General features: G+C 44.9%; 1 protein-coding gene across 1 annotated transcript in view; it reads left to right on the top strand.

Moving 5' to 3' along the window:
- LOC122927328 (neurogenic locus notch homolog protein 3-like) overlaps positions 1–14,622 on the top strand; it is a 61,551-nt gene extending 46,929 nt beyond the window's left edge. The window contains 22 exon segments of the mRNA XM_044279057.1: positions 207–358; positions 442–555; positions 953–1,072; positions 1,772–1,924; positions 2,028–2,256; positions 3,753–3,954; positions 4,979–5,132; positions 5,215–5,399; positions 5,480–5,612; positions 6,195–6,225; positions 6,227–6,447; positions 7,314–7,426; positions 8,083–8,636; positions 8,851–9,183; positions 9,278–9,441; positions 9,521–9,725; positions 9,813–9,897; positions 9,989–10,151; positions 11,018–11,316; positions 11,477–11,624; positions 11,704–11,801; positions 11,946–14,622. Of these exon segments, the coding sequence (XP_044134992.1) occupies positions 207–358; positions 442–555; positions 953–1,072; positions 1,772–1,924; positions 2,028–2,256; positions 3,753–3,954; positions 4,979–5,132; positions 5,215–5,399; positions 5,480–5,612; positions 6,195–6,225; positions 6,227–6,447; positions 7,314–7,426; positions 8,083–8,636; positions 8,851–9,183; positions 9,278–9,441; positions 9,521–9,725; positions 9,813–9,897; positions 9,989–10,151; positions 11,018–11,316; positions 11,477–11,624; positions 11,704–11,801; positions 11,946–13,214 (5,125 nt within the window). The 3' untranslated portion in view covers positions 13,215–14,622.
- Positions 14,623–25,146: the final 10,524 nt, after the last annotated feature.

Raw genomic sequence — 25,146 nt, 5'->3', positions numbered from 1 at the left:
CACGCAACGCATAAGTGATGCGTGAAAATCACCGCTCGTGTGCACAGCCCCATAGAAATGAATGGGTCAGGATTCAGTGCGGGTGCAATGCGTTCACCGCACGCATCGCACCCGCACGGAAAACTCGCCCGTGTGAAAGGGGCCTAACCCTTTTGTGCTCTCTACAATGGACATCAACTAATGTCTTTGGCCCTTTTCAATCGCAGGTACTCTTGTGAATGCCACCCAGGCTGGCATGGCAGATCATGTGACAGACGAAGCACCGACAGCTGTTCCGGCTATTTTTGCCAAAATGGTGGCACGTGCATGGTGGACCACAGGGGGGCGCCTGTCTGCCGCTGCAGGGACGGATTCATAGGTAATGTCGCTGCGCGTGCTGGAACCGTAGCTTTCGGTGCAGATTAGAAGGACGTGTAAGTTATGGTGATCTTTCCTTTCCAGGTAACTTGTGTGACACAAATATCAACGAGTGCGCCCCGGCACCTTGTCTGAACGGAGGGACGTGTGTGGACGGCATTGCAGGATACAGCTGTTTGTGCATGCTGCCATACACAGGTAGGTGTGCGCTGGGATGGGTGGGACTTAGAGGGTTAATCCCAATCAGACAATAGATCTTGCCTTACGAGGCCAGGTTCACATGTCGGTTTGGTAAATCCATTAGTCTGTTCCAGCAGGGTCTCCGGAAAATAAGCTGAAGACACTAACTTTTTTTTTTTTTTTTTTTTAAACGTCACTGCAGTTTTTTTGAGCCAATGCCAGAAGTGGATTGGGGAATGGAAAATATAAAGCAAGGAAGGACTTCTGCTCTGCCGTCCTGCTGGATTGACTTCTGGCTTTGGCTTCAAGATCTGCAGTAGTGGTTTTTTTTTTTGTCAAATAATAAAAATAAAAAGTTGCTATTTGTCAAAACTTTTTGCCACTCTCTTTTTTTAACCTTTTCTTTTCCTTACAGGTCAGACCTGTGAAACCCTGCTTGCTCCCTGCAGCCATGAGCCTTGTCGTAATGGTGGAGTCTGCATGCCTACCGCAGACTATGAAAGTTACACCTGCAATTGCCCACAAGGATGGAGCAGTACGTGAAACAACATTATATATATATATATATATATATATATATATATATAATATATTATCTCTATCTCATATAGTATGTGACAGTCTTATGACTAAAGCCAGCCCTGTACCTCACATGGATCCAGACTTGTCCCCATTCATTACTCCAGTTGCACTATTAGATTTATTTCGAGCTGGCAGATCAAGGGGGTGTCCTTCCTGCTGCAGCTCTCTTCCTATCACGGCTCAGTGGTGTGTCCCCTCCTCTGCCGCTCTCTCCCTGTCATAGCTCGGGGGGGGGGGGGGGTTGTGTCCTCTCTGCTGCAGCACTCACTCTTCCTGTAACTGTCAGAGGTCCCAACAGAAGATATGACTATTAACAGTTAAAGGATGGAACTGAGCATGTGCGTCCACTTCAGGTTACTGAGGTGGCCAAATAAATAAGGAAAAGGGAAAACAGAAGGTGGCGCCATACCAAAAGATTTTATTGAATTATTCACTAGCTATACAAAATCTTTAATTACAGACTATTACAAAAGTATTTTTTCGTGGGACAACACCTTAAAGAACTGTTAAATGATCGCTTCTTATTCGTTATCCTGCACAATTATAACATTATACTGTATTAGTTGAAAAAAAAATCAGATATATAGTTAAACTAAAATGCATATATAAAATAATAAATTAAAAAATCATCACACTATCTTCCCTCTTACAGGTGATTCATGTGACACTGATGTGAACGAATGTAGCCGTAGTCCTTGCCAAAATGGCGGCCAGTGCACCAACCTCCCTGGATCGTACAACTGTGCCTGTAGACCAGGATACACCGGAGCCAACTGTGAGGCGGACGTTAATGACTGCGCCCCCAGTAAGTCGTCACCCTCCCCCGTGCATCCCACAGAAGGGCTCGACATTCAGCGTTCAGTCCCTGCCAGACATTAAGCTTTCTATTGTCTTCGTCTTTCTCCTAGATCCCTGCCTTAATGGCGGCGCCTGCAGAGACGGGATAAACTCCTTCTCCTGCACCTGTCTGCCTGGATTCACAGGATCAAGATGCATGAATGAAATTAACGAATGTCTTAGTAACCCCTGTCGTAACGGAGCGAGCTGCTTGGACTATGTGAATAGCTATGTGTGTATTTGTGCGCCCGGGTACACAGGCCCGTTCTGCGAGACCAATATACAGGACTGCACAGATAGGTAATGGTCACCAGTCTTTTATAGCATTACTTTTACAGCATTTCGTAGTTTCTCGTCATGTCTTCGTCTCACAGGCACATACCTTCCGATACTTGTTCCCTGCACGTTTTCCCTTTTCTCTTGCCTCTTTTTATCTCAGGATAGGTCCTCAATATCACATTGGCGGGGGTCCAACACCCCGAACACCTGCCAATCAGCTGTTAGAAGAGAAAGCAATGCTCGTCCGAGCAGTGAGGAAGTAAAGGTCCACAGTAAATTCAAGTCTCCTGCTATTCTGCCCCTCCTGAAATAACTGGAGTGTGCAGCCTGTCAGTGAATGAAGCTTAAAGGGGTTGTCTGCTTTTTTTTATTTTTACATTGATGACCTATTCCCTGCTGGTGAGCTGTTTGAAGAGACCGCAGCTACTACTGCCTTCTCTTCACGGTTTACCTGCTTGCTTTCGCAATTGCTGCGGTGAGCAGGTCTAATCACAACTCCTGTCGTCCTAGTCACTTGAACAGGAAGGAACCATCCCATTAACGTTAATGGGGACGGCGTAGTTATTACACCTGCTCACCACTGCCATTGCGAATGCTAGCAGGTAAACCGTGAAGAGAAGGCAGCAGCTGTGAGGGCTCTTTAAACAGCTGATCAGCAGGGAATAGGTCATCAATGCAAAAAAAAAAAAAGCGGACAACCCCTTTAAGCTTCATTCACTGATAGACTGCACACTCCAGTTATTTCAATAAGGGGCAGAATAGCAGGAGACTTAAATTTACTGTGGACCTTTACTTCCTCCCTGCTGATGTGTGGTGCAAGAAATATAGAATGAAAAATACAGAGAGCGCGCTAATATAACTTTAACAGAATTGTGTACCTGTCTGTGGGTTGTGTGTGGTATTGCAGTTCAGCTCCATTCACTTCAGGAAAACTGAGCTACTAAATTACACACAACCCACAGACAGGTGTGGCGCAGTTCTTGTAACAAAGCATTCATGTTTTTCTAATCCTGTACAACCAGTTTTTAAGTGGGTGTCTCATCCTAGACAATCCCTCTGATAAGCCACCATGATGATCAGCTAATTTTGCTGGCTGAGGTATTACAGGTGACCATTCATGGTGAATGACACTATGTGAAATTCATGACTGGGCCGAGTACCCCAGCGAGAGACACCATTCTTGTATTAATAGGGTATATGGAAAGGTGTTGTTGAGGCGAGGCAAACAATTTTTTTTATAGGGTCTAATTTTGGTAAAAGGGGCAGAGCGTCATTGCCAGACAAGAGAAGATCCAGCCTAACACACACAATATTAAACGGCTTAGTCCATCTAATTTTTCTTGCCTCTCTGTGTCTATTTTTGAGTATCCGTTTATAGTTTGGATGTAAAAGATCAGATCCGTGGCCAAAAATAAATAAAAATTCATCAGTGAGCACTAAATGACTAAATTTGGAAGTGTGATTCTTGTGATTCTTCTGTTGTTCACCTCATTTACCATTCTGTCTTCGGCCCACAGTTCATGCTTCAATGGCGGTACTTGTGTGGATGGCGTCAACACCTACACTTGTATCTGCCACCCTGGCTTCACCGGATCTCATTGTCAGCATGAAGTTAACGAGTGCGCCTCCCATCCCTGCCAGAACGGAGCCACGTGTGTGGACAAGGTGGAGTCCTATCGGTGTATCTGCCCTAATGGATACACGGGAACACAATGTCAGGTGAGGCATACACTGTATGTGCGGGTGCCATCCTGGGTGTTGTCCATGTTGGGGGGTGTATTCAGAAACTGGTTCAGAAACAATACCCCCTGTAATCCATTATAAAACCTGTTGCAACACGCTTTTCCATTCACATGTCTACGGCGTCATGCACATGAACGTATTTACCATCCGTGCACTGTTCGGCAAATTAGAGATCATATCCTATTCTCTTCGGTATTGCGGGCGAGAATAGTCATTTCTAGCAATGGGCCTTAGAAAAAGTACAGAGTGCCCATGAAGGTATGCATATTTTTCAAATCCATGATTTGAGTACCGCAATATGGACACAGTCGTGTGCACAAGGCCCAGTTTAGAATTAGAAATGGGCATTGCGTGCCGCTTATTAGCTTCACTTGTGGGCAGGCTGCACACTCCATTTCAATAAGAGGCAGAGTAGGAGGATGTGCGAATTACTAAAGACGTTTTGCTTCCTCTCTGCTTATGTCAGGTGCAGGCTATAGAGAGTAAAAAAGAATAGATTTCAAGAGATGGCTAATATAACGTGAATATCTTAACCAAACACGGAATTCACTTTCTGTATTGATAAACTAAAGTCCTGTGATTGCAGCAGCCTCTGCACAGTGTCAAGCATTGTATATTAGTAGGTGAGGGTCGGTAATGGTGTAATGTGAGCCAGCAAACTTGTGGAAATGATTATCTTGTGTGGGTTACAGCCTGATTGTGTCTGTGGAACATAGCAGATGGGGACAGTGGCTTCCTGTTAGTGGATTAGAAGGAGAGGTCAGCAGCTCAAGTAACTGATCTTTAGGAGAAGGCTCCACAAAGCACTGTGCATGAGGGTGTAGGAGTGATGAGAAGCGTATTTTATTTTCCCTCTCCTGGATGTGCACTTAAATCTACCAACACGAAACACTGTAACACTGCCCCCTATTGACAAGGACATAGAACTGAAGACTTGTCATTCTTGTTGGGACTAAATGCTCTGGTTTTTAACCCTTTTAGTCCATTTTCTTTGTTCCAGAGTCTGGTGGATCTGTGCCAGAGTTATCCTTGCAAAAATGGAGGTCGGTGTACACAGAAGGGCCCCTCTCTACACTGCGATTGCCCTCCAGGATGGGCAGGAATCTACTGCGATGTGCCCCGCGTCTCTTGTGAAGTGGCAGCCAGTAAGAAAGGTAAGACTGAGATGACAGTGGTCATGGTTGGTGTTCATACATCCAGTACATGCGTGTAATTCTCTCCGTACTTGTGTCTTAGGTGTTCGCGTAGATCAGCTCTGTCACTCTGGGGGAACCTGTATCACTACTGGCAATTCTCACAAGTGTTACTGCAGAGGGGGCTACACTGGCAGCTACTGTGAGACCCCCATCAATCAGTGTGACCCAGACCCCTGTCAGAATAGGGGCTCCTGTCATAGTTACCTGGGTGGCTATGTGTGTGAGGTGAGTAGAGTTCATGTGTGCGTATAACTTTTCCTGGCAGCGACTCGCCATAACTTACCGTGGCATCGTTTCCTATTTAGTGTCCGGCTGGATTTGAAGGAAAGAACTGCGAGATGGACATTGACGAGTGCCAGTCCCATCCCTGCCAAAATGGAGGGTCCTGCATTGACTTGATTGGACGCTATATCTGCTCTTGCCCTCCCGGCACACTTGGTAAGGCCAGCTTTCCTCTGAACCCATGATTAATGTATAAAATGAAAATCCAATATCAAATACTACACGGCAGTCTCTTTGTAACACACTTAGAACCAGCCCTGTACCTCACATGGATACAGAGTTCTCCACATGCTTTGCTCTGCTAGATTTATTTCAAGCTGGCAGCTTAGGAAGTGTGTCCTTTCTACTGCAGCTGGTGACAGTTAAAGGATGGCACTGAGCATGTGCTTCCATCTCAGTGAGCAGGACAGAGAAATTGGAAAAAGAGCAAACAGCAGGTGGCGCTGTTCAGATACATTTTATTGAATAACTCGGTGGCTATACAAAATTTTCTTGACCTGCAATTATAAAATAATTCAAATCAAGGTGCTGGTTTGAAAAATGTACAATATTTTTTGTGGGACAACCCCTTTAAACATAGGAATGCATTATGGGATATTGGGCTGCCTATTTTGAATAGTGGTGTAAAATTTCCACTGCATCTTCATGGGGCCCAATATATAATGTGCTGCTACCTGAATAGGTTTCCAGGCTCTGGATTACTCTCCTAACAACCCACAATCTCACCAAATTTTACAGGAGTGCTTTGTGAGATCAATGAGGACGACTGTTCCACCCTTCACAAATACGGGACAGTCCAAGTGTCTGAACAACGGGACTTGCGTGGATAAAGTTGGTGGCTACCGCTGCAATTGTCCTCCGGGCTACACTGGCGAGAGATGCGAGGGTGACATCAACGAGTGCTTGTCCGGACCCTGTGTTGCCCATAACACCCGTGACTGCGTCCAGATGGCCAATGACTATCAGTGCATGTGCAAGAACGGGTATACTGGTAAGAGAACGAGATCCGGAAATCTTGCGTCTTGTAAGAATTGTCTGAGTGGTGAAACCCAAGCGAGAGGTTATGGCGGTTATCTAGGGAAGGATGTAACTGAGGAACCGCTTGTAACAACTTTTAACTTTGTAGAATAGCAATTTATTCCCCCTCCAACTATCTGATGTCCGGTTTGATGCCAGATTAAGGGCTCATTCACGCGTCACTACGTAACTACAAATTCTGACAGCACACCTTGTGCTGTCAGAATTCGTAGTAACGTTCCACGGCCCCGCAAAAAGATAGAAATGCCTAGTCAAGAGTAGGACATGCTCTATCATAGGGCCGGCCATGTGCGGTCCGCAAAATGCGGAACGCACACTGCCAGTATCCGTGTTATGCGGATCCTCAAAACACTTATAGACGTCTGAATGGACCCTAAAGGCGTCGTCCAGCCTTTTTTATGTGATGATCTATCCTCGGGATAGACCATCACTAGCTGATTGGCAAGGGTCCAGCACCGGCTCTGATCAGCTATTCCAGTGTAGGTCCGTCACCGGAACGACACTGCACCCATCAACATTTTAGTGGACAGTGCTTGACACTGCAGCGCAGTTCCCAGTAAGTAAATGGAAGCGGCACTGCAGCGACAGGCCCTGTCCACTGTAAAGTTGACAGAGCCACACAGAACAGCTGATCAGCAGACGTGCGGAGAGCCGGACCCCCACCGATCAGCTAGTTCACTTAAAAAAGGCTGGACGACCCTTTTAAAGGAATTCTAAGGTTATGATGCCATGTGTGTTCATAGGTATAAACTAGTGTCTTACTAGCAGCCATATTGGTGTATCCATTAGGATAGCTAACGTTTATGTCTCCTCTTTCAGGTCGCCGATGCCAGAGCGTGGTGAACACTTGCGAGTCCCGGCCTTGTCACAATGGCGGAGTGTGTCGTGTGACCGTAAATACTCCTCTTGGGTACACTTGCCGCTGCCCCTCAGTAAGTATTTTCCTGTTATACCTTTTTTATATGTGTTCAATGTACCAATATTACAATAATTTATCATATATATTATCGCTGTAGAACTTGATCTGGACCATTGTAGGATGACTGAATCGGCAAAACATCCTGTGTTTTTTATTTTTGTGTGTGTGTGTGTGTATATATATATATATATATATATATATATATATATATATATATATATATATATATATATATATATATATATATATATATATATATATATAATATAATTTTTATACTTATTTTGGTCTTCTAAGTCCTCCCTGGAACTTAAAAGGGTTTTCTGTTTTCAGAAAAAGGCATCCTTTGCCACATTAAGTTACTCTGTATAGAATTTTGGACTTAAAAATATGATAAATGGCGGATATACACTTCAAAGGGGTTTTCTGAGAGTTTGGCTTCCTTCAGCAACCACTAGAGGGAGCCTTTGTCTGAGTTCAATGCATTAGCAAGTTTTAAGCACCCTCTAGTGGTAGCTGGGCATCCATTGAAATTGCCGTTCCTCTCTTCTCCTCCTCTACTATAGGTTGTTGGGTTATCCAGTCTAGACCACCCCTTTTAATCTCTCCTATCCTATTAAAGCTAAAGTTTGATCAACATTTTTTATTTTTTTTGTTTGCCCCCATTAGGGTTATTCTGGACCTTCATGCGAGCACCCAGTGAAGTCCTGCAGAGACCTTACCTGTCCCTCTGGCTACACGTGTGTCCCATCACCCCAGGGCCCTCGCTGTGTTTGCCCACCTGGCATCGATTGTCGTCTCAACACCACTGTGATGACACCCCGCCTAGCATCTTGTTCCCCCTCTACATGTCAGAACAATGCCCAATGCGTGTATTCGCCCAAATTTCCATACTTCGCATGCATTTGTCCAGCTGGGTTTTTAGGACCAAGGTGTGAAGCAAGAGCTCCTATAATCACTTTGCCACCCCAGGCTCCAGAATGTAGCCCGCCTCAGTGCCTCAATAAGATTGGCGATGGGCATTGTGATAAGGAATGCAGTTCCAAGGAGTGTCAGTACGATGGTGGAGACTGCATCTTCAAAAGGGAAGACCCATGGAAGAACTGTCTTAGACAAGACTGCAGGGCCAATTTCAACAACTCGCAATGTGACCCCCAGTGTGCAACAGCAGACTGCCTCTACGATAACTTTGACTGTCGAGGTGGAGGAGAACGCAGCTGCAAGTAAGCCATATCCATTTGGGGGTAGGCTATAGTTGGAGGAGCAGTGAGATGGTGGAGGTTTGGCTTCTGGTGTGATGGATATAGGACCATGGGAACTGTACAACTAGTGTAGATTCCCATAATCTCATAATAATTTTTAGAATGTGCGCTTTAAGACTTTATTTTTTGTATCATAAATTTTTTTTTATTTTAATTTTGAATTTTTTGCTTTTAGCCCAGTCTACGCAAAGTACTGCATGGACCATTATGGAAATGGCCGCTGTGATCAAGGATGCAACTCTGAGGAATGTGGATGGGATGGCCTCGACTGTGTCGGAGGCCAGGATGGAGAACAACTAGCGGATGGAGTGCTGGTCATAGTGGTCCTGCTTCCACCTGAGCAGCTGATGAAGCAGAGCAAGGCGTTCCTGCAGGGGCTCAGTGCCATCTTGAGGACCAGCCTGAGATTCCGTCGGGACAAAAATGGACAGTACATGATTAAACCCTACCGAAAAAGCCAGTCGTCTGAACGGCGCGCACGGAGAGAGATGGATCATGATATCATTGGGTAAGGGTGATGCTGATATTCATTTCTGATCTTGCCCAGATCTGGACAACTCGTGACCAGTATCCGAGAATCATTTGTTATCTCGTATTTTCAGGTCTGAGGTGTCATTGGAAATTGACAATCGCTTTTGTAAGCAACAAGTGGACAACAAGAAGATATCTGAATGCTTCCCCGATGCAGAGGGTGCGGCAGACTACTTGGCGGCACTCAATGCAGTAGACTTGCTGAATTTTCCTTACCCTGTGACATCTGTTTACAGTAAGTTCTGGAACCAAAGGGGTGGGGGATTGAGACAAGAGATAGACTTTATCATATAAATGTATGTATTTCTTCGCAGGTGATAAGATAGAAGAACCTTCTTCTTTCCATCTGCTGCCACTAGTAGCAGTAGCTGGACTGCTGGTATTGGTGGTGGCTGTGTTAGGTGTCCTGGTGTCTCGCAGAAAGAGAGCCCATAGCACTCTGTGGTTCCCTGAAGGATTCATCTTGAAGAAGGACAGAGACCGCAGGGAGCCTGTTGGCCAAGATGCCCTTGGACTCAAGTAAGGATGGACCAAGACCTCTTGTTGATTATGTCCCAGGTCACTTATGATGCCATGCTCATATTTTTATTTTTTCTGTCTTTCCAGAAACATTGCCAAAGCAGAACGTCTTATGGAAGATCCATCTGAAGACTGGACAGAGACAGACTGCCCAGAGACAAAGAGACTCAAGGTAAGTAAATACCAGGTACAGATTTTGTTATGTGTTGGATCCTATGCTGAACATTCCCTTGACCGTGTGATGTCATTTTTATCCCTCTAAGACCGAGGAGCTTTCACCATGTCGCCAGGATCCTGTTGACCCCCGTCCCTGGACACAGCACCACTTGGCAGCTGCAGATATTCGACTCCCTCCAGCTACAGCATTGACGCCACCTCAGGGTGACTATGAGAGTGATGGCATGGATGTCAATGTTAGAGGGCCAGGTGAGGATGCAGAATAAGACTTCCTAGTAATAGTTCACAGATTTATGATTTGGACTTCAAGTGAATCAATTTCCACCATTTCTAGGAAATGTAAAAAAAAAATGTAATCAAGTTTTAATGTTACATATTTTGAAGAAACGTCTGTGGACTATTTTAGACTTGTGTGGAGGGGGGTTCCCTTGCAATTTTCTATATCGGAAAAATCTAAATCTTGTCTCCCAATAGTCTGACACTTATTGTAGAGCTCCCTCGTTAACAGTCAGGATTACAATGACGGGTGACACGTTGTCTACCGTTCACTATAGGTGATGGGCCGCAGCTCACCTCCTCCCCCTCTCTGCACAATGACCTAGGTACAGGTCACAAAGCATGCCCACAAAACTTTCTCATAGACGGCAATGAAAGTCTCTAGACTACCACTTCCTATGGTCCATGGGGCTGCTGTATTAGTAGCTCAGGCAAGATGGCCTCCCCTGTAGTCATGTATAGATAACTGAATAAGAAAAGTTAAAATGAAAGAATACAATTGGTAAAACAAAAAGTCAGTATATGGTTTTAATTAGTAAAAATGTAGGAGATAGATTCCCTTTAAGACATATATATTTCTTGGTTCTTTTTTCATACTGATTCTGCATTAATTTCTTCTGCAGTATGGTTACAAGGCAGTACACGATAGAGCTTTGACCGGTACATGAGTACATGTGGTGGTCACACAAACAAGAAATAGCTGATTGCTAAATGACCTGAGTACACCCATACACCTTGCAGAAAACATAGTAATTTTACAGTTACCATGGTGGAGGTGAACCCTCAAAGCCCTGTGCTCTAATGGTAGGATACTGACTGTTAGTCATGTCTTGTTCTAGATGGATTCACCCCACTTATGCTGGCTTCCTTCCTGGGAGGTGGCCTGGAGCCTGAATCACAAGAAGAGGAGGAGGAAGGGGAGGTTTCCGCTATCGCTGACCTCATCTGCCAAGGAGCATCTCTCGGGGCTCAGACAGATCGGACCGGAGAGACTGCGTTACATCTTGCAGCTCGTTATGCCCGAGCAGATGCTGCCAAGAGGTTGTTGGATGCCGGAGCAGATCCTAACGCACAAGATCATACAGGCCGCACCCCACTGCATGCAGCAGTGGCCGCCGACGCGCAAGGAGTTTTCCAGGCAAGTCCAAAAGAAAGGCTAAATCTATAACTATATCTGGTGTTAGGAAAAGTTGGTTGACAACTTGTGTTGACAGCTTCCGTAGAGGTTGCCACTTGGTTTTCTGCACTCCTGCTGTTACCAATCCAATAGCAATATATCCTTTTCCTCCTCTTTGCAGATCCTGATCAGGAACCGCTCAACAGACCTGGACGCTCGGATGGGCGATGGCTCCACAGCACTAATCTTGGCTGCCCGACTGGCTGTGGAGGGTATGGTGGAAGAGCTGATAGCCTGCCACGCTGACGTCAATGCCGTGGATGAACTTGGTCAGTATTGACTTTGTTGTCCATTTATGTATTCTTTTTTTTTTCTTCAGTGCAGTATAATTATTGTGTATCTCAACAGGCAAGTCCGCTCTGCACTGGGCAGCGGCTGTCAACAATATTGAAGCGGCCATGGCTCTGCTCAAGAATGGGGCCAATAAAGACATGCAGGATAGCAAGGTGAGTGTGTAGGGTACAAGAGCATCTAAATCTAGTTAAAGGGTACTTTTCATAGGATAGGCTATCAATTTGTAAGTAGAATGAAAGGGGTGGCAAAGCTTGTATGTGTTCTACCCTCCTCTAAATAAATGCTTTACCCTCCAGGAGGAAACGCCATTATTCCTGGCTGCCAGAGAGGGAAGTTACGAAGCTGCAAAAGTTCTCCTCGACCACTATGCCAACCGTGAAATTACTGACCACATGGACAGACTGCCACGCGACATAGCACAGGAGAGACTGCACCATGACATTGTTCAGCTCCTGGAGGAACACAACACAGTCAGAGGGTCGCAGGGAACGATGGGAGGACACACCATGTCACCACTTCTGTGCCCTCCCAATGGCTATATGGGCAACATCAAGCCGACACAACAAGGGAAAAAGAATCGCCGGTCAGGTGCCAAATCTGGCGGAGCCAGTCTGAACCGAGGAGATACCAAGGAAGCAAAAAATAGAAACAAAAAGTTGTCCCTCGACTGCCCTCCTGGGAGTGGAGGCTTGCTGGAGAGCTCAGTCACCCTCTCACCAGTAGATTCCCTCGATTCACCCCGTGCTTATAGTGCCAATCCTGGATCCCCAGCAATGCAGGCCCCTGGCACATTTCACCTTGGCTCCATGTCGGTGCCTTCTACTCCTCTTGTGAATGGGCTTATGGAAGGGCCTTTTGCGGTGTCACTGGCACGATTAAATGAGATAGGAGAGTCTCAAGGGAATGCAATGCTGGCTCTGCAAGGAAGAATACCATTGCAGCGGGCACCAAGCTGTGTTGTCAATGGCATAAACCTTGGCATGCTAAATCCAGGCAACTTGCCTTTTACTTGGCAAAGCCCTGTGAATCCTCCCCATCAGGCACGAAACATAATGGCAGGGGCTCCTGCCGGGTCTGTTCCTAACTTGAATCAGCTTCATGCTCAGCAGGTTCTGATGTTACATAACCAGATGGCCATGCAGAGTCCAGTGAAGATATCTATGGAGCAGTGCCAGATGCCCAACACAACTCATCTAAGGCAGCAGAGCATGCCTCATGTAGCTGACCGGTCTGTTCAGCCACTCACCCCCAGTGACGGAAACTTCTTTAAGCAGCAAAGTGTTCCTAATGAAGGCAGTATACAGACGCCAACGACTGTGCCAGTCTCGTCTCAACCGACCTTCGCCCCTTCTCAAGAAGAAACCCCTAAACACTACCTACACATCCCAAGTGAGCACCCTTATCTGACACCCTCTCCAGAGTCACCAGAGCAGTGGTCCAGCCCATCGCCTCACTCGGTATCGGAGTGGTCTGACGCCACCCCAAGCCCGGTGGTAGTTGGTGGTACTCAAGGCCAGACGTCTCACCTACCCGAGCAAGCCACCAATATGCAAGTCTTTGCCTGACCTGCGCAGGACTTCCTAAGTGTTTTGTAGTTGCCTTCACCTCTTGCCTACTCTTCACGTTCCAATCTCGACTTGCCACCTTTAGACGGTGGCTCTCCTGCCAGTTTGCTCTTTCTTAATCTACCAAGTGAAAAAAAATAATATGAAGTTTCATATGATTCTGTAAGAATGTTTTTATGACGGGACCATGAAGAAAAAAAACAAAAAAACTTCTCTACAAGGGGACCATTATATATATATTTGTATTTTTTGTAAAGACATTTTCATAACAGTAACTTTTTTTTGTTGAAAGGATAAAAGACTGCAATTTTATTTTCTATCCGCAGATATAAAATGTATTATGTGCAAAGAAAAAAAATGTTACATTTTAACGGGGACTTTCCCTGCTTTTTTATTTTATTTTAGAAAAGCTATTGTCACTGCCCTGTGCTGCTCCACATTCAGGGGTTAATTATGACTTCAGATGGACTTTTAATAGACAAGATTTTTAAATTCCTCTCGCTCTTGAGTTTTCATAAATATATCTCCTTTTGGACTGAGTCTGAAGGAAGCGGTACAGAATTTAGCAAGAAGTGTAATCTCTTTGTAGTAAAGTCACCAATTTGCAGCTTTTACACCTCCTATTGGGATTAAATGGTCAGTGACGATTCGTCACTATAAAAAAAAATATATAATTTTTTTAATTTTTATATGACACTTTGACAATTTCTTGGGCGTAAAAGCTGCAAATTATTTTGACTCTCCATCTGTTTTACATTCGTCTTTTTTATGTGCGTCTCTTGCTAATTTGTAAGTAGTATTTCTCATGTGAGAATTAAATTACAAGGAAGTTGGGGGAGGGTGGGGATCAATTTTGGCCGGCTTTTAATCAAATTTTAAGAATCGCTTCCAATTTTCACGCTGAAGCATTTTATTTTGGTTTTTTTCTGCGTACAATGCCCTGTGGTTAATGGGGGAAGACCTTTTGGTGTTACCAAGATTGTAATACTTAAATTGTATAATGCTAGGCTGTAGCCACATATATATGTCTATATATATATATTTTTAAATATATATATTTTTTTTGTGTACTGGGTATACATAGAAGAGATTAACCTTTTTTTTTTATTTTTGGAAATGCGACATAAAGGCTCAGTAAAAGAATCGTTTGAGCCAAGCGCGGATATTAATAATAATATACAAAATAAATTGTACTTTTTATTTATACTGTGGTATAAATACATATATATATATATGCACATATCTAGATCATGATTTGTGTGTAATTTTTACACTGCCTTACGAATATGCTAGTTTTTTATTTTTTATGCATTAAGTACAGTCTGATAACTGCCTGCACCATTAGACGCTGGAGGTGGAGTTGTTCCTCTTCCAAAATATTTTTATTTTTTTATTTTTTATTTTTTTTCCCCAATGCAATATGCCCATAAATAAAAGAAAAAATTATATAAGGTGTCACTGTATGATACCAAGGCATACCATGAAAAAAGTCACAATCCCAAAATTATTTGTAGGAAAAAGAAAAATATATATAAATAATTTTGACAGCTAGCTATCCTGGGCACTGCCAGTATGCCATAGGCTGCACAGCAACTGTGTTGTGGATTAATTAATTATAACCTGTTACTTTTTAAATACCACTCAGTCTTAAATTATTTCACGACCAAAAAAATATGCATTTTTTTTAATAGAGAATAAATGGAGAAACATTCTTTCTGAGGGGTTTTTTATACACTTATTTTTTTTTTTTTTTTTTTTAATAAATAGAACGTTAGATATTTTTTATTAATCAACAATATGTATATTTTATTACTCTTGACATAATGTCCTTTTTTTAAGAAATAATAAAAGTTATAAAAAAAATACAAAAACATGTACGGTAGCTTTATACTTTGTAAATATACAGAATTCTTCATGTAAAGTGCCTAATTCAATAAAAACTAAATAATGTAGTCATCGAAATATTTTTTTATTTAAATCATTGGAATTGCTGGTAATCCTGAGATAGAAACGTATTTTATGATTTGGAAGAATTTATTGGGTTTGAACGACAGGTCCACTTCAACAAACCTCCATTGCAGCTAAGGCCTCATATTATGGCTCCATATAAGCGCCTATTAAGATGAAGCCTGTGTTTTCCGATTTGCATCAACATCCTATAAAATAATCATTTATGAAGGTAGCTGGAATTTTGTAATGTATTTCTTTTATGTTTATTGCTCCTTTCTCCTGATCTGGGCTGTGGTCACATGACCATGCAGCTCTTTCCTATTTATTGAGATAGTATGTCCATGGGTGGGGCAGGGATAGGGGAGGGTCTGTGACTAGCGTAATGGGCAGTGCTGGAGCCGTGGCTGGGTTTGGGGTGGCCCCAACGCTACGCTGGGTCCCCCGGACACCGTCAAGGTGTCACCACTTGTTGCTGCTCTCCGGAAGGGATGGTAAGGTGTGGTGCACCCCAATGGAAAATAGGTCGAGAGAGCTAGGGCCTGCAGTAAACCAGCGTGCTTCTCTACTGGAGAAATTCAGGTGCAAAACAATACAGGGGAGGCATAGGGCTGGCTTCTCCAGTCTCCTCCCGGGCAGAAGAAGGGTTTGATGCTGAGCTTGAGCTAGCTGTCTCTTCTCGTTCCTCTTCTCGTTTCAACTCCCGTCTGTCATTGAATTACATTAGAGCTTCAATGATACACAATGGTAATGACATGGCAGATTTTCCAGACACAAACAAGTTTTCAGACATAACAGAGCTAAACCAGACATCTAAAAGGTCAGTCTGTCTGGTTTTGGTGGTAAACAGTGTCTGGATTTTCCCCCCAAAGCATGCTCTTTTTTTTAAACCCTATGGCAGCTGTGGAAAATTACCAGCTTCTCATTCAAAGTCCCAAAAGTCTCTCAGTATTCATTAACCCTTTTCCCAGAGCCTCACAAATACAGTCCAAATGAACAGGATATATATCGCAACATATAAAATGCAGTACAGTAACAGTACACAGTATTAAACAGTATAAGGCCTCTTTCACGCGACAGTTTTTTTTTTTTTTTGTTCCATTTCAATAGTTCCGCAAAAAAAAGGGAATGTACTCCGTATGCTCTGTTTCCGTATTTCTGTTTTTCCGTTCCGTTGAAAGATAGAACATATCCTATTATTGCCCGCAAATCAAGTTCCGTGGCTTCATTCAAGTCAATGGGTCCGCAAAAAAAAGGAACACGTACGGAAATGCATCCGTATGTCTTCCGTATCGTTCAGTTTTTGCGGAACCATCTATTGAAAATGTTATACCCAGCCCCAATTTTTTTTATGTAATTACTGTATATGCCATACGGAAAAACAGAACAACGGAGCCGTGAAAAACAGACAGCAAAACACTGAAATCCATACGGTCGTGTGAAAGAGGCCTTAGTCACTGCAAGTTAATCCTTTTAAGTGAAATAAAGTAAGGAGTTCCTGATTTTGCATAGGGGAAACAGGACAGATGTTCACTAATGTCCAGACTTCAAAGTACTCCTGTTCCATGGCACTACACTGGCACATAAAGAAGTGCATCATGGGTTTGGTTGGATACAGCAACCGGACATGCTACAAACAGGATGGAAACAAACCAGCATTTGGTTTACATGGTGAGCACTGGTCTGGAGAGTCCAAATTGAAAAACAAAACATGGGGAAGATGTACATGAAGTAAGCATCTACATGATCATATCTGCTAAAAGCCATTCCAGAAAACCCGTTAATATGACACCCATAGGAATGTATGGGGCTCTAACATCATTTTATGTGGTGGCACACCGACTAGTGAACATGACAAATTATAGACCGGGGTAGACAGCCCTCCTCCTAATGGGAGCCACATTAATGACCAGGATCCCTAGGAACTCAAACCTTGCAGCTATTCCCCACTATGGTGCCTATAAAAAGAACAGGCCACATAGTACCAGCACAGTAAAATCCTTAATGTAGAACTGCACGTAGTAGAGTACCTGACACACAGTTATTAATAAAATTGTCATCACAATGTGCCATCACATTTTGCAGTGTCTGCAGAATGGTTCCAGTTATGTAGCTGTGCCAACTACAGAAACCCTATAATACAAGACACATAAGCCATCTGTTGGTGCATTATATAGGATGCAGTTTTGCAACTCTTCTTTTACAGGTACACCATTTATACACCCTTTGTATATTGATGGTCAAACTACTGCATTATTGTAGCCTTAAAGAGGTTTGCCGAGACATGGCTATTGATGACTTATCTATTAAGCAGGCCACAGAAGGGTCTGTCCGCTGTGTAGTTTCCAGTGCCAGCATACTACAGCTCAGCTCCCAGTCACCTCAGTATGGTCAGTACACAATGGATAGAACCTTCTGCTTCTGACTTAATTCACTGTTTAGCTTCAGATGACTTTGGCTTCCATGAACGGCTAATGGCGGTGTGTCCCAACAATCTGGTACTGATGATGTATCCGGAGGATAGATTATCAATTCCAGAAAACCCCTTTTTATGGGGTATACTAATCTCAAACATCCTGTGGATATGCCATGAACGTTACATGAAAGTCACACCTCTCTGACCCTGTCCCACCTGAGGTGTTGGAACTACGGAAACTGCCAAGCAACCCATGCTGTGCTGTTTCCAAATCTCAGGTTAGTTCTGGCCACCACATCCAAGTGGGAAGAGGTCAGGAGGGCCCAATTTTGAGATGGGAATAGCCATTTAAGGTTTTTGACTGCTTCTGAGGAAAGTATGGGTTGGGTTGAAATCGCCCTCTCTCTAAATACTTTTTTTACCAGATGCCGACAGGCAAGCGGATAGTCCACATAGCCTTGAGATTGTTAAGGGATCACTCTTAAATTTGCTGGCGCTTGACACAGTAGATAGCAGTATGTAGAAATACAGTGAACAGGGTTGGACTGGCCCTCCAGACTACCAGAGGACCCTGAGGTGGGCTCAGTTTCAATCTCATGTTTATGTCCAGCTTACACAATAAAAATATGGAGACCCTTGACTGATGAAGCCAAGGGCAGATACTATGGCTTGACTAAGGTACAAAGTAGTTTTTAGGAATACACTAAACAGGGTTGGACTGGTCAACAAGACTACCAGATGATCCTGAGGTGGGACAAGTTTATTACATTCCACTACAAGACCAAAGAAGGAAACTCAATTTGGTGCTGATTATAATTCTGAAACCAAGCATTTCCAACTATGGTCTATGGGTTTATTCACAATCACAAATAACCTAAATGTTATTGATGATGACACAATTACAATTAAAAATGACCATATGTTCCGTATTGATGGAGGTTAGCAATCGAGATCACTTCTGGTGGGCCCAGGAAACCCCGATCACAAATGGACTGTTTGTTACCTACAGTATAGGCAGCATGCATGCAGTAGGCCATTCTTATCTAGAATACCAAGAGAGTATACAAGTCCCTTTTTTCATATTGTGATCCTTTCAAAATGTTCCATCAAACAATGTGGGCCTCAGATTAAATTAGTTATTCCCACCTCACCATGATTTAGTGAGAAGAATATATACAGTTTGCTTCTTATGAGGACTTGTCCGCCTGTCCCGTCTCTTGACATGTCTGTTTTAGTAATTATTTGTATCCCCCCCCCCCCTTCCCCCTCCGTAATAACAATTTTGGAGCTTCTATGTTGTGTAATTCCTCTCTTATTCCTGCTTAAAGTTTATGAATGAATTGCCAGCATTTTACAATAAAGGTTCAGCTGGGTGTTACTAGCTGGGGTTGTGTCCCTGCCCAGTCTGCCACTAACTTAGTGCTGCCAGTGTCAGACTGTGCAGGGACAAACCCCAAGCTGGTAACGCCCAAATTGACCTTCATGGCTGACTGCTGGCAATTCATTCATAAACTTCTACAGGAATAGCACAAGAACATAGTCACGAGAAAAGATGATCCAGAACTGTTATTTCACAGGTTACTTGCGTAATTACAAAAACAGAAGGGAGCGTGAACAGGTCCTCTTTAAGAATCCGCCTCCTTTCTATGGTTTGTTGTACCACAGTAAAATTAGGTGTGTGATGAGAAACTTGGCAGGATATGAACATGAGGACGAGGATGGATTTCACTGATTATTCATTAAGACTGTATTATTTTTAGCCCCTTCACATAAACCTACATTGCTCTTCACAGATTGTCACTGTATGCAGATGGAGGGTATGACAGCCAACATTTGCCTGGCTTGGATTATCGGATGGCGCCATGCATTTTAACAGGGAGCAGTTTTTGATTCTAGCATGTATAACGAAAATGTGCTAAAGTCCACTAGGTACAACCAGACACAGACGCGTCATTAAGCAGTGATGATCAATTATTTAACCAATCACTAAGGACCTTATAAAGCTTATCAGAAAGAAGGAGCCATTTTTTTATTGTGATTAAAGGGAGAGAAAGTTGTGCTGCCTACAGACTTCAGGAAATAAAAATTTCGGTAAGTAAATTTTTGTTTTCCTGGACCTCCTAAGGCAGCACAAGCACAAATGGGATTTGTAAAGCAGTGTGTAAATGGGTGGGGATAGTAGACCCCCTTTCAAGAACTCTTTGCTAAAATTATATCCCTTTACAGAGAGAACACTATTTTTTTCACATAATTTTTTTTTATTGGGGAAAAGATGTTGACAATGTGGCAGCATTGCAAATTTTTTCCAGTGGAATATGCCCCAGTTCAATCCAGGAGGTGGCAGTGAAGCAGGTAGAGTGCACTCTTAAGTGAAATAGCTTGTAGCACTTCTCAAATGTCCCCTTATCCCCAGAGCTAGTGGCATTACTTGCTGTCTGGTTCTTATTCTGCCCTTCATGTTGAAGAAACTGCTTTAGATGTTCTGAAAATATCTTTCTTTTGAATGTATGTTAAGACAGCCCTCCTGACATGTAGGGAGTTCCATTCGTCCATTTTCCTGACCTTGTGGATCTGGGGAAAAAATGACAATTTCCAGGGTAATATTCTTAGTTTATGGATTTTAGGAAGGAAACCAGGCATGGTTCATAACATTTAGACAATCCTCTAAATCTTTGACATAAGGTTCCTTGTATGAAAATCCTATAGCTCACTAAGGCAGGGTTCACATCTGTGCTGTGAACTCCAGCAGTCTGTTCCATAGTTCACCGTATCCAGCATAGCCAGATACCACCGCAGATGTGAACTCAGCCTAAGGGCTCTTTCACATCTGCGTTCTTTTCTTCCGGCATAGAGTTCCGTCGTCGGGGCTCTATGCCGGAAGAATACTGATCAGGATTTTCCTAAAGCATTCTGAATGGACAGTCTGTCCTTCAGGATGCATCAGGATGTCTTCCGTTCCAGAACGGAACGTTTTTTGGCCGCAGCAAATAGCGCAGCATGCTGCGCTTTTTGATCCGGCCAAAAATCCGGAACACTTGCCGCAAGGCCGGATCCGGAATGAATGCCCATTGAAAGGCATTGATCCGGATCCGGCCTTAAGCTAAACGTCGTTTCGGCGCATTGCCGGATGCGACGTTTAGCTTTTTCTGAATGGTTACTGTAGCGGACCGTTCAGCACACAACTCTGTTCAGACGATATCCTCCTTTCCATGCACAGGCAGCTACTGCAAGCACCAGTCTGCCGAACTGCAAAATACACGAATCCTGGAAACCGCGGAACAGGAAAAGCATACAATCGGCTTACACTCCTGGCAATCAGCATACAATCCAATTCCCCCAAGAACGAGACGACACTTCGTTTTGAGGTCAAGCAGAGCTCTTTAATGGGTTATTTTCCAGCCTTTTATGCAGGTCTCCTAGCAAGGGACACTCCCCCTGGGGCCCTTGTAAAAGGCTGTGACAGTTTATATTTTAGCCAATCACATGCATTTACAGTATTGAACCTTCCCAGCAATTGTACACAAAATCCCCTTCCCTCTGTCTGTAACACAATCAACAAAATACAATGAGCATTGTCTGTGACGCAATTAACTAACACAGAGACGCAATCCACAAAATACAATTACCAAACGTAATGGGCTAACTTAATCACTCACATGCAGAAAACACACATTTTTCCCCCCAAACACAGAAAATGCCCAAAAACCCCACATATCCCCATAATTTATACATTCATGGATAGCTCTGATCTGGGTGAACAACATATCCAAAAATCACCCAGATCTGAGCAGGGGTTCCCGAATTCCATGGAAGTCACATTTGGCCGGCCGCAAGCATGGCTTTTCTGCCCAAAACAGTTCCACAGATTTAAGCTGTGCGGCCGGTCTATCTTCTCCTTCAAAGTTAATGTGGGCCATAATCCTGGGGCAGGAGGCGGGCAAACAGCCCGCTCCAAAACACCGTGGCGAAGTGGCTTTCGCCACATATCTTCCCATTCGGGGGGAGACTAACCAGGTAGCTGACCTTCTGTCGGTCAGTGCCTGAGTTAGTCGAGTCACCCACCCACAGTAAATTACAATCAATAAGGCAGCCCCCCCACAATAATATACAATCTGCAGTGCAGTCCCCCCCCAACACTTGGTTACTGCACCCGGGGAATTTTGTAGCTTGTTTCGGTCCCATGGCTTCAACATGGCTGTGTTGGGCACTGGTCTCTTGGCTTTGTGGGTCGCTGAGTGAGCAGAGACCGGCGGTACTCTGCCCTGGTGCCAGCGCTTCAGCTGGGGGGACCTGCAGGTAGACAAGCCTGGGACAAGGGGACAAAGAAGGGCAGAGGCCAACTGTGCTCTGGCCAGTTGCCAGCACTTCCGCTGGAGCAATCGGGGTATAGTCCTGCCCGGTGACAAAGGGAAAGTTAGGGCAGAGGCCAGCGGCGCTCTGCCCAGATGCCAGCTCTTCTGCTGGGAAAGGGTCAGAGGAAGCTAACGGCTCCTCTACTGACCTCAGTACCTCGGTAGGGGTCAGCTGTGGAGGGTAGGGATGGCTTACCTCCTCCTCCTGGTACTCACACTGCCGCTGGAGATCTGGGCCGACTGCCCAGCATCCCTGTAGGGCTGGTAGAGAGACTTCGGTCCCATCTCCCCTTGCCTGCTGGGAGTCCTCCCAGGACCAGTCTATGAGGTCCGCGACCTCCGGTACTTCTGGTCCCTGTTGGGGGGAGAGGACCGACTGTCTCTTCTCCCATGAATACACACTGGCGCTGGGGAGTCAGGACGGCACCTTCAGCTCCCTGGGACTCACTTGGCTGCTGGGGAGAGAGACCAACTATCTCTGCTCCCTGCAGGACACACTGCCGCTGGGGAGGAAGGACGATACCTTCAGCTCCCTGTGGATCACTTGGCTGCTGGGGAGAGAGACCAACTATCTCTGCTCCCTGCAGGACACACTGCCGCTGGGGAGGAAGGCCAGCACCTTCAGCTCCCTGTGGATCACTTGGCTGCTGTGGAGAGGGACCAACTGTCTTCTCTCCTAAGGGTACACACTGCCGCTGGAGAGAGAGAGACCGGTTGTCTCTGCTCCCAATACAATACTCGGCTGTTGGGGAGGGAGGACGGCACCTTCATCTCCCTGTAACTCACACTGCCGCTGGGGAGCAAGGACGGCATCTTCAGCTCCCGGGAACTTGCTCGGCTGCTGGGGTATCTCCCCCCTGTCTACTGCTGCCATGGCCTGCAGGTACTCTCTGATCCTCCACTTCACGATCTGCACGAGGCCCTCCGCAGGGTTGGGTCCCAAGAGAGACAGCACCCAATTAACTTCTCTATCAAACTCCTCCTGAGTGTAGCAGGGCTCCATGCTTGCTCTGCTGATTTAGGTTCCTTTGTAGATAGGGGCGCTGTACGGGTACTAGCGTTGCCCTCAGTTTGTAATCCAGGAACTGTTGTTGCCTTGTAGCTGTCCTTCTGGGCCGTGAGAATGATCCCGTTGCTTGCCACCAATTGTAGCGGACCGTTCAGCACACAACTCCGTTCCGACGATATCCTCCTTTCCATGCACAGGCAGCTACTGCAAGCACCAGTCTGCCGAACTGCAAAATACACGAATCCTGGAAACCGCGGAACAGGAAAAGCATACAATCGGCTTACACTCCTGGCAATCAGCATACAATCCAATTCCCCCAAGAACGAGACGACACTTCGTTTTGAGGTCAAGCAGAGCTCTTTAATGGGTTATTTTCCAGCCTTTTATGCAGGTCTCCTAGCAAGGGACACTCCCCCTGGGGCCCTTGTAAAAGGCTGTGACAGTTTATATTTTAGCCAATCACATGCATTTACAGTATTGAACCTTCCCAGCAATTGTACACAAAATCCCCTTCCCTCTGTCTGTAACACAATCAACAAAATACAATGAGCATTGTCTGTGACGCAATTAACTAACACAGAGACGCAATCCACAAAATACAATTACCAAACGTAATGGGCTAACTTAATCACTCACATGCAGAAAACACACATTTTTCCCCCAAACACAGAAAATGCCCCAAAACCCCACATATCCCCATAATTTATACATTCATGGATAGCTCTGATCTGGGTGAACAACATATCCAAAAATCACCCAGATCTGAGCAGGGGTTCCCGAATTCCATGGAAGTCACATTTGGCCGGCCGCAAGCATGGCTTTTCTGCCCAAAACAGTTCCACAGATTTAAGCTGTGCGGCCGGTCTATCTTCTCCTTCAAAGTTAATGTGGGCCATAATCCTAGGGCAGGAGGCGGGCAAACAGCCCGCTCCAAAACACCGTGGCGAAGTGGCTTTCGCCACAGTTACCATGGCTGCCGGGACGCTAAAGTCCTGGCAGCCATGGTAAAGTGTAGTGGGGAGCGGGGGAGCAGCATACTTGCCGTCCGTGCGGCTCCCGGGGCGCTCCAGAGTGACGTCAGGGCGCCCCACGCGCATGGATCACGTGATCGCATATACACGTCATCCATGCGCCTGGGGCGCTCTGACGTCATTCTGGAGCGCCCCGGGAGCCGCACGGATGGTAAGTATACCGCTCCCCACTACTACTATGGCAACCAGGACTTTAATAGCGTCCTGGGTGCCATAGTAACACTGAAAGCATTTTGAAGACGGATCCGTCTTCAAATGCTTTCAGTACACTTGCGTTTTTCCGGATCCGGCGTGTAATTCCGGCAAGTGGAGTACACGCCGGATCCGGACAACGCAAGTGTGAAAGAGGCCTAATACGTCTTGCAAAGGTGATGGCAACTATCAAGAAGATTTTGAATAGGATGAATTGGACAGAAGAGTCTTCCAATGGCGTAAATTGATGTTTAGTCAGTAGGATCATGGACAAGTGACAGGAGGAGCAGGGCAATAACATGCTGGACTGAGATTCTTTAAGGCTCCGAAGAAGTCCACTCCATCTCCACTGTGTATTGATAGTGGTGAACTGCACCTAGTGTGTTAAACTTCAAACCTTTTATGAATCCATTCTGCAAAATGTAGGCCTTCAGGTAGCTAACATAATGCTATCAACCTCAGTAAAAATACTAGCCAGTCCTTGCCAGCTTCCAGGCATTGAAATGTAACTTGCATTGATGAGGAACAAGAATCCTCCTCCTGGGAGACAAGGTCTGGAAAGCCTGGTAGTCTCCAGCCTGTCAAGAGTGACCACAGAAGTGAGAACCAGGCCCTCTGAGGTTCGAATAAGAGAATGGCTATGACTTCTGTCTGCTCAGAATCTTCCTGAGCACTCTCGGCACTATGGAAGTGGTGGGAATACATACACCAGCTTCTTCTCCCAGATGATCGACAGACTGCCTGATGCTAGAGCATGATGAGAACAATATAGAGCAAAGTTGGATACTTTAGTATATCCCTTTGATGCCAGAACATCCAGAGTTGGTTTTCTTTACCACCTGAGAGAAAATTGTAGAGTTGAGGCTATACTTCGCTCTAAGAAGCTCCTTGAGCGCCCATTTGTTGATATAAACTGCTTGGTAAGTAGTTTGACTAAACAAGCATTCAGTGGTTGTGCAAGTATGGTTGGAAGTGAACGAAGGTC

The sequence above is a fragment of the Bufo gargarizans genome, chromosome 2, assembly GCF_014858855.1.
Source record: "Bufo gargarizans isolate SCDJY-AF-19 chromosome 2, ASM1485885v1, whole genome shotgun sequence".
Taxonomy (NCBI): Eukaryota; Metazoa; Chordata; class Amphibia; order Anura; family Bufonidae; genus Bufo; species Bufo gargarizans.
This window is presented reverse-complemented; position numbering and strand designations above follow the sequence as displayed.